The sequence below is a fragment of the Lissotriton vulgaris genome, chromosome 12, assembly GCF_964263255.1.
Source record: "Lissotriton vulgaris chromosome 12, aLisVul1.2, whole genome shotgun sequence".
Classification (NCBI taxonomy): domain Eukaryota; kingdom Metazoa; phylum Chordata; class Amphibia; order Caudata; family Salamandridae; genus Lissotriton; species Lissotriton vulgaris.
The window spans coordinates 89,412,932-89,425,660 of NC_141700.1; the positions used below are offsets into that span (position 1 = coordinate 89,412,932).

Here is a 12,729-nt window from a genome sequence, read left to right on the forward strand (position 1 = left end):
AGAACAATACAATTGTTGCTTTGTTGTTAGTTCTTGCATTATGAAAGGCATGACCACTGCATGAACATATTCTTAACTGCTTTCAGTCTCATCACTTCTTGGGAGAATTTTAAGGCCCCTCCCCACCCCCCTAGTTTCATTGAAGGCGTGACTTGCTGGAATACTTGATTTTGCCCTACAAATGACCATGTGTTACCCACTAGTTTTTTTCTATAAGTGAACGTTGATGCACTTTATCTGTGACTAACTGGTATCAGCAGGTATCTACATTTTGTTCTACTCTTTCAAGTCTGCCAAATGTGCTCCAAAGATACTGTTTACGGACATTTTGACAATCTAAGTTATTTAAGAAACCTCAGTTTTATTGTGTTAAGCCCCTCCTCCAAGTATATATACTAACTTTTAACCAAGGGATGTCTGAGGGGTTCCTTTAATATGAAGGCTGCATGTATAGGAGACTCTGACACCAGATATTGGGTCTGATATGGGAAAAAGGAAAATTACAGGCACAGCTTAACATTAGGTATTATCACACCAGTGAGACAATGCTTAGATAATAAATGCTAGAAAAGTGCTACACAAGACCGGGGCGGGAACTAATCTGGTTTTGGGGTACCAAGAAACACTGTTTTGCTGCTTCTAGATCTACACCACCATGAAGGCAGGAAACCAGAGCTCGGCTACAGAATTCCTCCTCTTGGGCTTCTCCAGTCTCCCAGAGCAGCAGATCCCTCTCTTCTTTGTATTCCTAACCATGTACATAGTCATCCTTCTGGGAAACCTGACAATCTTCATTGTGATCAGGATAGACTCTCGACTTCACACACCAATGTATTTCTTTCTCAGCATCCTGGCTTGTGTGGACATCTGCTTAACATCTACTACAATGCCCAAGCTGCTGGTGGACCTCCTGTCAGTGAAGAAGGCAATATCTTTCTCTGCTTGCATCACACAGTTGCATTTTTTCCTTTCATTTGGCAACATGGACAGTTACATGCTGGGAATAATGGGCTTTGATCGATACATGGCGATATGTCACCCTTTACATTATGTACGCATTATGACAAAGAGGTTCTGTGTGTCGCTGGTGCTCTGTGCCTGGGTGATCGTCTCTCTTCATTCATCACTTCACAGTGTCTTGGCCTCCAAGTTATACTATTGTGGCTCCAATAAAATCCATCACTACTTTTGTGATATCCCACCTCTTCTGAAGCTCTCGTGTTCAGACACCACCATTAATGAGCTTGTCCTCTTCACTGAGACGCCGCTAATCGTATTAATCCCACTTCTTTCTATTTTAATCTCTTACGGTCAAATCACTGTAGTGATTCTGAAAATTAGGTCCTCTGATGGCAGGAGAAAGGCCTTTTCCACCTGCTTCTCACATCTCACTTCTACAGTCCTCTTTTATGGACCTGGGCTTTTTACATATGTTCGTCCATCTTCCGTTTACTCCCTTGATAAGGACATAGGAATAAGCCTCATGTACAGCATGGTGACCTCTTTGATAAATCCATTTGTGTACAGTATCAGAAATAACGATGTCAAAGAGGCATTCAGGAAAGTGGGATGTAAAGTGCATAGCCACCAATAAATCTTACCTAACAAATATGGAAGGAAATGGTGTGTCCAAAATGTGTACATTGTACACTAGAATTGTCTTTATCTGCATGCATGAGTCTATGTATAAATATATACAACTTTGAAACAAAGGATTTTGTCATTTCCTCTCTACACTTATTTACTAATCAAACTTTACAAAAGTATAAACAAACCTCATTTGAATGGGAGGCTATTGTAACATTTCCAAACAGGAAGACCAATGACATTTACCATTTATGGTCAGGTACTAAGTCAATGTCATTCCACACAGACCTCTCATGACTTTTACGCATGACATCACAAATGTAATAATCGGTCATATGATATTACACCGTAAATCACATCATAGATAATGTTGCTGTGTGCAGGTGAGACAGATCATGACCTGCATCTATGTCCTGTATGGGCAAGTGTTATCGCCACACCCTCTATGAGATGCGCATAGGATATGGCTACCGTACCTGTCATGTGACACTGCCTTGTGCATAGTACACAAACCATCGGAAAGAAAGCCGCGATGTGTAAAGCATATAGAACTGTCCAAATCTTCAGATAAATGTGTCAAAATAAAATAATATGTGTTCATGATCTTGGTGGGTGTGTGGATGTAAAATGTGAAGGGAAAATCAGAAGAGACCTTTGCTTTCGTCCTTAGAAAAAGTAACCAATCTAGCCCAAACAAAACTCATTGTGTATATTATATACATATACTGCATCCATCCATCAGCCAAGGACCAAGCATGTGTAAATTAGGTGTGATCATGCTCCAGTAGCAAAATTTTAGCCTGAACTGCTCGGCAACATATCCTCTCGCAGTAGAACAAGAAACCCCAGATGGGTTTAGGCGTTGTAGTTCCTCATCAGAAAAGGGCAGATTCAACCCTGTAGCACAGAGGTTAGCAACCTTTTCTGTGCCTCGCACCCCTAGGAAATGTTTGATTAGTATTTGCACCCCCTACAAAAATCTCACTGAATTCTTATAATGCATACAGTACATACTTTTCCTCTTTGTCGCACCCCCTGAAATGCCATCTTCCACCACCGGTGGTGCGGGCAGCCCAGTATGGGAACCCCTAATGTAGCACATTGAGCTATGATACCCTTGTTTGGGTCTCGTCACTCACTATGGCATGCAAAATAATTGAGGAATCTGTCTTAAGCTCGACAGCAGCTCTGCCATTCTTGAAATGGGGTCCACAGAGGGCAATAATTGGAGTCTGAGCTGAATATAGCACAATAAGGGGTTACAGACCTGATTGGGCTAGGTGAAAGAGAGGTGGGGCAATGGGGAAAAGAGACAGCTTGCCTGGCTCCTCAAAAAGAAAAATGGGGCCACTTGAAAGAGAGTAGGCATCAGGAGTTGTTATCTACCATGGTAAAATAACCTATGAGCCCTATTGAGGCCGCCATCCCTATTCTTCACTCTTACCCAAGGTCCACAAGGAACTGGTAGGAAACTTCACCGCGCGAATGGATCAATTAGTTTTCTTTTTTGCAGAGTTTATGGTCACATGTGATAAGTGAATTTTGTAGGAGCTCCGTACCAACCACCATTAGTCCAGTAATCCTGTTTTGTGGGACAGAGCACCACAGGTGCAGCCAGTGCCTGCAACCTCCTGGAGAGGCCTAGCCCCTCGTTGTAGTTTGCCTGATGACAGGAGAGACTTAGGTGCCACTTGAGCTGCGATGCAGTGAGAGGCTGTTCCTCAAGATGGCAACCCTCTTGCAGTAAGGAGGCATGGCCAGACAGGTTCTGGGAAGGAAATGTCAAAGAGGGCCCTTGGTGTTTGGAAACTGAGAACAAACTTGGTAGCATGCAAACATCTTGACTGATAAAGGAGATGTAGCAGCGAGAGTTTGGTGTCCGCCACGGCACAGACGTCCTGGCAGTGCCATCAGTAGCACTTCACAAGATGTAATTAACAGTGCGGTGAAGAGGAATGAGAGACATATAGGGAACACAACAAAGGGAAGAGTGAAGGGACCCTGTCGGCCGAAGAGCTTGTACAACAGCATGTGGCCAAGAGAAAAAAGAAGGGACCATGGAGTCGACCAATCAGAGGTTTGGTAAAATTTGGTGGGCAAGGCGAACAAACTGCATCTCATGACAGCGCATAACAGCCGCACTGCGCCCTTTCCAGGAACCGTACCATACTTATGTATCTGTATTACTACACACAGCCAACAGTCATTGTTTTTGTGGTGGTTGTTGGCCACAGTTTTATTACTCATTACATAAGTCATATTTGTACAACTCCCCTGGACACCTTCTTGGAGCCGGGGTCATAAATCATGATCATACATTATCACAATTGGGTATCACTCAGTGTCATTTGGACATCTTAAATCAGGGGTCATAAATCCTCAGGTATCATAAATCATTCTGTCACAAATCTGTCATCATTTTGTTGTCATAAATCACTCTGCCTGATCATCATAAATCAGCAGCCATAAATCATGGTCATAAATCATCGGAATGTCATACATCATTCTGTCACAACTCTGTCATCATTTTGTTGTCATAAATCATTCTGCATGGGCATCATAAATCATCAGCCATAAATCATTGGCTGGTCATAAATCACTGGTTAGTCTTTTGCTTATTTGCATATCCTAGGGTCGTAAATAACCCTGACAGCTCGTAGACTGTTCTTTGTTATTTTGCACACCCCTTTGCGTGTGGGGGGGTAGCCTTTCCCCGGAGCCAGGCCCCAATTCGCTACCTTGCTAGTCTCGCTGCGCCCTGCTGTCTGGCGAGGGCTGGGCTGCGAGTGCCGTCTCCGTTTGGTACCCCGATTTTTGTCAGGTGCACTCACCCAGCCCTGAGGCATCCCAGAGTGAGTGGCCCTCCTTCTACACACAGCCCTGACAAACCAAAACACCTTTTTTTTCCGCCACGCCGTCAGGGAGGCTTCCGTCTTCCTGCAGCTCCCCCTACCCTGTGTCGTCCCTTTGCGCCTCCGGCTGCTCTTTCTGTGGACATGCTCATGCCGTCGCTCCCCTTGAGCGCTAGGATACCCACCTCTAGCCGCATCTCCATGAGGCTGACGTCTCGTAAGCTCTGACAGCAATCTTCCCACGAACCCCATGGTGTGCTCTGCTCTGTCTTTACTATTATGTCGTGGCACGCTTGTGTCCTTTTCGGAGTCTTACAGCACTGTCGCCTCTCCCCGTGGGTCATCATTGAAATCAAAAACAAAATTGGGAGATAGTCAGATACCGCTTGTGGAGGCGCGATACAACATACCTTACTTAAATAGCCTCCTCTACTTCACCCAAGCTCCTGGCAGGCTCCGCCTTTCATCTTTCACCCACCTATTTTTTGTGAGCCATAAAGGTCCAGATGAAACAGTTTTGCTGTACATACCACCCGCTCACCCGTCCTTATTTATTCATTATGTTTATTCATGTGGCACGCATACACCCGTGTAATGAACTTATAACTTACAGCTGGGAAAAGCTGCTCCTCGAATGATGCCCCTTTTATAGGCGGGGGCCCCTATGTGGTGTGATTGCCCGTAAAATAGGTGCATAACCTGATTCTCATGTCCCTGTCCCCGGGAAGCAGCCTTTTATCTTCTCTTTCGGATTACTGCTAACCCTTATCTTTTCTAAAAAAGTTACCATGGTAATGCGTCTGCTTAACTTCATAAGTGCACACCTTCCAATCCGCCTTTTCATGAATACGTATATATATATATATTCATGCAGGTCACTTTTTACCGTGTAGTGTGTTCTGTTATAGAACAGAATGCCTAGTGAGGCACATTCCATATAGCATGCAAGGTGAAACAACAACACTGCTAAAAGTCTTTTGGGATCCCAATCCTGCTCTGAGGGTATCGCTTATTAAGCATTGCCTTGTTTGTTCAAGTATCTTTCATGAAAAATGATATCACCATTCTAGCCCAAATAAAGAATTAGGGCCTGATTAGGATGGCGGTGAGACCGGCACCGACAGGCTGTCCGTGGTGGTCTCACTGCCATCTGAACCAATAATTTTACCCCGCACCACATTAGGATAACGGACGGAGCAGAGGCGGTCAGAAAAACCGACCGCCGCACATCCAGCGGGCTCCTTGAATTCACCGGTGCAGTGGAGGGCCCCGCAATCCCTGCTTTGGTGGTGATGCCTACCCGGTACTGCCGCAGTGATTACAATGTCCCTCCCCGCCAGCCTTTCCATGAAAAAGCTGGCAGAAAAGGACATTGGGGGCTCGTAGCAGGACCCCATTCTCCTCCTGGCCCTAGGCTGTGGGCACTGGGGGGCACCTATGGTGCCCCCCTATATGTCTCTGCACCATGTGCAGCCAGCAGCACACGCCACAATACAACAAATAGGCAATGCGACCGCCTCAGTGGCAGTCGCATCGTAATTTCTTCTGTGGGAGTGCCACCTTATAGGCAGGCGGTCCCAAATAGGAAACAATGGCAAACGGACTGAAGTCCATCTGCCATCATAATCAGGCCCTAAGTTCCTGTGAATGGCTTTAGTAATTTACCGGATGAGGATGTGCTGCAGAGCAACTCTGCCACATATACTAAGTGTTTGTTGCACACACTACTATGCTTGTAGATATTCTTTAGTTCTAGCACTGGATTCAATAGAATGTTTTGCTCAGTGTTAGAATGGTTTGTTGGGCTGACGGGTAATAAGGCACTGTCAGATAGGCTAGTTTATTTGGGCCTGTGTGCAGGATCTCTTTTTAGTCCTGTTGACTATGATGGGACTAAACAATCAACCACAAACTGACCCTGTCAAGCTGGTCCATCTGGCAGTGTAGAAAGCCAGACTGCCCGACAGGCTAAACACAATGCTGGTCTTGGTATGTGTAAGAAAGGGGATTATTATTTGTGGAGGGCAGTAGCCTATCTCACGCAATATTAACACTAACTTTTCAGGAAGAATCCCAAAGTCACTAAATTATTCTGAGATGAACCGCCTAGTCTCTGTGGCACAACATTGACAGGTTTATCTTATTTGAAATGGGTAATGTATGTTTTCAGTACCAGCCAGTAATAAAGTCAAAACAATGAACACTAAAAATATGAAAGACGTCTGCATCTATTTGGGTGCATCTGGGGAATCTTGCTGCGGCATTTATTTTATTTGTTTTTATTTATCTGGGCATCCCGTACAAAGTTAAACTATACCAGCTTAAATCAAGAATTTCTAGAAACTTCTTAGGTGCTCCAATTTTACTTCTCAATAGAGTTTTCAATGTTGCTCACCCATTTAACCTTCAATGTTTCTAGGGAGCATTGAGGTTCGTACAGACGTGCTCAATATATCATTGGGCAGAACTATTAATTTCTTATTTAGAGCTGCATCTCTAATTTCTTATGTGTGGGGTTTGGTTTATTCCGTTTCCTCCAACCTCTTTACTATAAAGGCAAGGGATCTACCTAATACAAGTTGCCAGTTTTGGATTTCATAATCATGTATTATCATGTTAGTTTCTGAGTCTGCCATCAGATAGCTCTCCTACTGTGGGGATCGATTCATTTTCTTTTCCGCATCTCTTAGGGCAGAACAGTGTCTAGTAACGTTTTCAAAGATTATTTGACTGAACATGTGTAGTTGCATACTTTTTGTTGAAGTAGACTGTTGAGTAATGGCTGAAAACCCCACATGGCAAGTTATTTCCAGGTCTCATGGTTTTCTTGTTTCTTGGTTGAGCTGTTCTCTTAATCACTTACTAGTCAGTCTTGTAGTGTCAGAGCACACATTGTCAACAATGCTTAATACTCATTAGTATTAGTAGTTGTCTCCTTCATGACAGCACTGGCTTTGATGTCGACCATGGCTCCTGTTAGAAGTGACTCTATTGCTTTGGATGTCAGTAATTTAAGTATCATTTCCAAAGCTTAGTGGGTATGTGACCGCTGGTCTACTATACTGGAATGGACCGAAGACAACAAATTAGACATGAACAATGAAACCAGTCCACTTGAGTAGGTCTTTCAAATGCAAGGGTAGTTTGGCCTACAATAATTTAAGGGAGTAGGAAAGAATCAGCATTCTTTCAGAGGTGGTTGTTTTTGGTAGCAAACATTTTTGATTTGTGTTTCCACAATACATATTGTGGTTTTCTAAAGCATCGTATTAGAGGTTAGCATAAACTTTTCTTTAAAGAATGGCATGAGGTGGCCTTTAATTAGTGATTGTAGAAGACGAAGAAATAATTAGTGTACACCAATTTTGAGTCATGCAATGGTGGATATAAAAAAGAGGATATTCATTTTCTCTTGGATGGGGAACCTAGTCCTATTTTTGTTGCTCCCTCAACTGGGAGAAAAATTGTGGCCTAGTAGTTAATGATTGGCACAGAGGATTTGATGTCATTCTGTAGCTATTAGTCAATGTATTTGCCACTCACTGATAGGCATAATTAATTTGAGATGGCATGAGACTTCCTGTAGTGTGCATTTTGGGCTGCAGCCAATCATTGTGAGGGTTTTTATTATTTCAGAGTATAAATGCTTTTTTACATGCAGAATGTTTGTGATTAATAGATTCGGGGGAGTAATACGGAAGGTAGCTCAATCTGAAAAAGGGACCAACTGAGCCAGAATTCTAAAGAAATTAATTTTGTCACTAAGTAGGAAGCTATAGCCAGTAGGAGGTGTGCTAGGAATGATTTAGTGACAAGTGTAGTAGAGGATTGTGGTGTATCTAGGTTGTTGTGGGTCCCAATGAAAGTTAGTATTACAGCCCTCTATTCCCACAGTTGGTTAGTAGAACATACACAATAGATATCTGTTGGGAGGTACAACAGGTGTGGCCTAGCTGTACTAAACCAAACTGCTTTAATATCTAATACATCATCATCTGGTCAGTGGATGCCATTGACCTCCCCTCAACAGGTAGAGAGTTTACCACCGGATTTAGAAATTAGACAGTGATTTATATCATGACGGTTGGAGTTTACTTCATCAGGATGATGGAGTAAATTATTTGGTTACCATGACAGAGTAATTAACTACTAAATTTAGAAATGTCAACATAATGGAACTGTGCCTCAAACATATTTTCTTTTTATTTCGAAAATGGAAATTTCAAAGTAGGATTTTCTTTTTGAAAATAAAAAATATCCCACCCCAAGAAGGGAGTTTTCTCTCATGGTTAGGAAAGCACTAGGGAGTGTTCACTGCTCCTTACCCCCAGAGCTTTCCTGGCAGTGATGGGCAATGAAAACTGACCTATATGCTTGCCCAAGTAAATTAGGTGGGATGACAGAGAGGTCAGCCTCTGTGACCCTTACTCCGTTGGGCTGTCAGAGTGGAGTAACCATTGTGGAGACAGATCAGTCTCCATCATGGTTACACCAAGGGTTCTCCTGCATCTAAATTCCATGGGTGGGCCATCGTATTAGTGGTAATGATACTCCATCGCCATAGCAATGGAGTATGCTTACTGCCAATAGAGAAATCAGACCCTTAGTGCTATAAATCTGGTTAGAAACAAATGATATTTTCACTAACTGATAATAAATCTAATAAATGTATAGGCATTTATATAGCGCACTACTTACCCGGAGGGTCCCAAGGCGCTTCGACCGCTGCGAAACCCTTCCTGGCTTCCCTGAGAGATGGTCCCTTAATGGGTATCCCCAGGGTGAGACCAGGCATCCCCAGTGGTCTGGTGGGGCCGTTAGTGAAGATGAGGCAAGCTAATGCCCAGAGTTGCCGAGTGGGATCGCTGATCAGAGTGGGCACCGAGGCGAGAGAATTATCGAGTCCGCTGACCCTGGTCCAGAAACCTGCCGCGCCGGGAATCGAACCCTGGTCCCGTGCCGTCCTCTGCTCTCGGGTCTGCCGCCTCTAACCAGTGAGCCACACTACTTCACTGCTTACCTAATCGGGCGGTGGGCTTATTCACAAACTGATGATTGAGTGGTTCATTTATATCCTTATGGGTGACATGCCTGCACACCACCAGAGGTTAAGCCCCTACCATATTGAGAAAGTCCTGCTACCTTGGCCCTATTACTAAGGGCTTGCTTTGTCATTGCATCATGCAAGGGGACACAAGGCAACAGAAGCACCTAAGTCAGAATTACTAAGCCAGGCACAGACGCCTTGCATGGCTCTGCTTGGCCTGGTAAATCTAGAGAAACACAAGCCAGAGCAAGTTGAGAATAGTCTGGGAATAGTAAACCTGGGAAGGCGTCCAAATGCTGCGCTGTCCAACAGATGTGTATCATGGAAAAATATGTTTATGTCTCCTTGTTATTACCTTTTACCATGTGTGCTTCATTCCCTGGATAAAATGCCTCTGAGCGTTGTTTATGTGCAAGAAAGTGTCTCTTCCTTCACAAAAACAATCCTGCTTGTAAAAGAGGCACCCTTTCCCTCTGGCACAAGAGGGCCAGTATTGATGACCCTAGGCAGCACTCAGTGGCCAACACAGAGGGAGAGCAGAAATGTGCCATATTTTAGTAAATATCGCAAACTCCGGCTCTCTCCATTTGATGCAGCGCAGCAAGGCGTCTTGTTACATTGCGTTGCTCCAAATGTTAGTAAATCTGGGGCCATATCTTTTGATCTGCTCAACAAACTTTTTAAGTTTCTCATGCAAACTCCAGTCAGGTTCATTACTTTTTTTTGATTTTCAACAAAAAACTTGTGTGTTTGTTTTTGAAAAACAAAATATTAATGGCCCTGACAGGAAAGGAATTTTCTCCCAGCTCTTCAAGGGAACTGTTTAATTTTGCTGCCTGTGACTTCTATGCCTCACAGGGTAGTACTGGGCAGGAAGATCTAGTTTGGGTCACACTGCGCTAAGCAGGGTGGGGTGGTTTGTAAGTCTGGGAGGTGATTCCACATTTCTTGTGGAGTTTGCAGAGTTTTCCGAGCTCTGTGTCACGCGGAGTTCTGAAAAATTCCTCGCTCGCGTTCAACGTCAAGTTGGCGAGTGCGAGCAAGGAAAATCCCCTTCCAGCAAGATTTTCCCTCGTTCACGATCATCAACATCAAGTTGGCAAGCGTGAGCGTGGAAAATCAATCTCCTGGCGAGATTTCGCAAGGCGGGTGGTCAGATTTCTCATAGCGAGTGGTGGCGTACACTTGTGTACGCTCCCGTTGAGAAACCATCCGTTCGCAGTGAGATAGCTGCCACTTGAGTTAAAATCTACTCTAGCGGCAGAAAGGAAACAGCGCCCGCTTACTCTGTGCATGGTGCCGTTCGCGATAATTGCACAGTGTGGACAAGCATCTGGCACAGAAAATCACAGCGAACGGCATTTATCTAACGCACTCTGCTGCTTGCGGAGCCGCGTAGCGCGGCAGAGTTTTTTTTGCTCTTTGCGAAACTCAGCGAACTCCGCCTAGGCTTAGTGGTTTGTCACTGTGACCTGGAGGCCTAGTGGAGGAAAGTCTGCCTAACCAAAGGTTTCCACTGGGGAGACAGTAAATGCTCCACTGTTGGCAAACCTGACGTTCCCCAGTCTTCGCTGTTGGAAGACCTGCCATTTCCCCATCACTAACCACGAGTTTGGAACAAATTGCCAATATATGCCAAACTGCTTAATATCTACTATATTTCTTTAGCAAAGAAGTTTTTTTCTTCCTCTGTCTAGGTTGGTTTTGCAGGTGTACATTTAATTTCAATTGGAATAAAATTGTGACCCACTACTTTGTTTAGTTTCCAGTTGTAGATATGGATCTGGACATGTTGTGGCATACACAAGAAACCCCATGATTAATTGCACAAATTACTCTCCATCTGATCTGTCGGAGCATCAATAAGAACTCTAGCTTGGATGACCTCTACCTGTGTGATTGTTCCTCCTTCATCATTAGTCCTGGGAAAATCTAACCATGAGCATCACACATGTGAAAATATAACCTGGGGCTGTATCCTGTTGGCCTGCGCTGGCTCAACATGGAGCTGATCAAAGGTTAATGTGCCTGTAGTGTGTAAAGTGAATTCTTTTAACCCAATTTGAACTCTATTTTTTCTGAGTTATAGTTTGAGTTACAGATAGCACAGCTTGGAAACTGTATGCAGGATCTGTTTCTCATCCACCCTATTTGAAATAATATCCTAACTAGGGTTATTATCAGAATACAGTAATATTCTTTTAACACTGCAGAGGCTTAAAAACAAGTGCTGAGCGAGTGCAACCTAAAAACAAATGCGCTAGTTATAATGGACACGGATGCCACAATAGATGATTCTGAACACTAAATAATAGGAAAGAGTCGTAAATGCAATGTTTATATTGTCTTCAATGTGATGAAGTTCTTTAGGTTTGGACAGCATCCATTTTAGGACATCCTCATTCCTCACTCCTCATCCTTACTTCGCATCCATTATCCCTACTTCTCATCCATCACTACTACTTCTCATCCCTTCTTCTCATCTTTTATCCTTGCTTCTTATCAATCACCCCTACTTCTCATCCCGATTTCTTATCCATAATTCCTACTTCTCATCCCTACTTCTTGTCCATACTTCTCACCCATCATCTCTAATTCTCATCCATGATCCCTACTTTTCATCCCTCCATCTCATCCACCATCCCTACGTCTCATCCATCATCCTTACTTCTCATCCATTATTTCTACTTCCCATTCACCATCCCTGCTTCTCATTCCTATTCCTCATCCATTATACCTACTCCTCATAACCATCATCCCTACGTCTCATCAATCATCCCTACTTCTCATCCATGGTTCCTACTTCTCATCTATAAACCCTACTTTTCATCTATCATCCCTACTTCTCACCCATCACCCCACTTCCCATCCATCATCCCTACTTCCCATCCATCATGCCTAATTCTCATCCGTCTTTCATCATCCCTACTTCTCTTCCATCATCCTTGCTTCTCATCCATCATCCCTATTTATCATCCATCATCTTACTTTTCATCCATCATTCTTATTTCTCACCCATTATCCCTACTTCTCATCCATCAATCATAATCTTTACTTCTCATCCATCATCTCCACTTCTCATCCCAACTTCTCATCCATCATTTTACCTCTTTGGGTTGTTTAGAAAGTATTGTGTGGCTAATAATCTAATAAATGTTATGGATAAAACTAGAATTGTTAAATTTTGTAAGAAATCCAAATTTTACACATGTGTTCTCAGGGACATGCCTGTGAAGGTGACCA

General features: G+C 43.6%; 1 protein-coding gene across 1 annotated transcript; it reads left to right on the forward strand.

Moving 5' to 3' along the window:
- Nucleotides 1–655: 655 nt before the first annotated feature.
- LOC147673452 (olfactory receptor 1f45-like) lies at nucleotides 656–1,594 on the forward strand. Its single transcript, XM_086946362.1, has one exon. The coding sequence runs from the start codon at nucleotides 656–658 to the stop codon at nucleotides 1,592–1,594; it is 939 nt and encodes a 312-aa protein (XP_086802488.1).
- The last annotated feature ends 11,135 nt before the right edge of the window (nucleotides 1,595–12,729 follow it).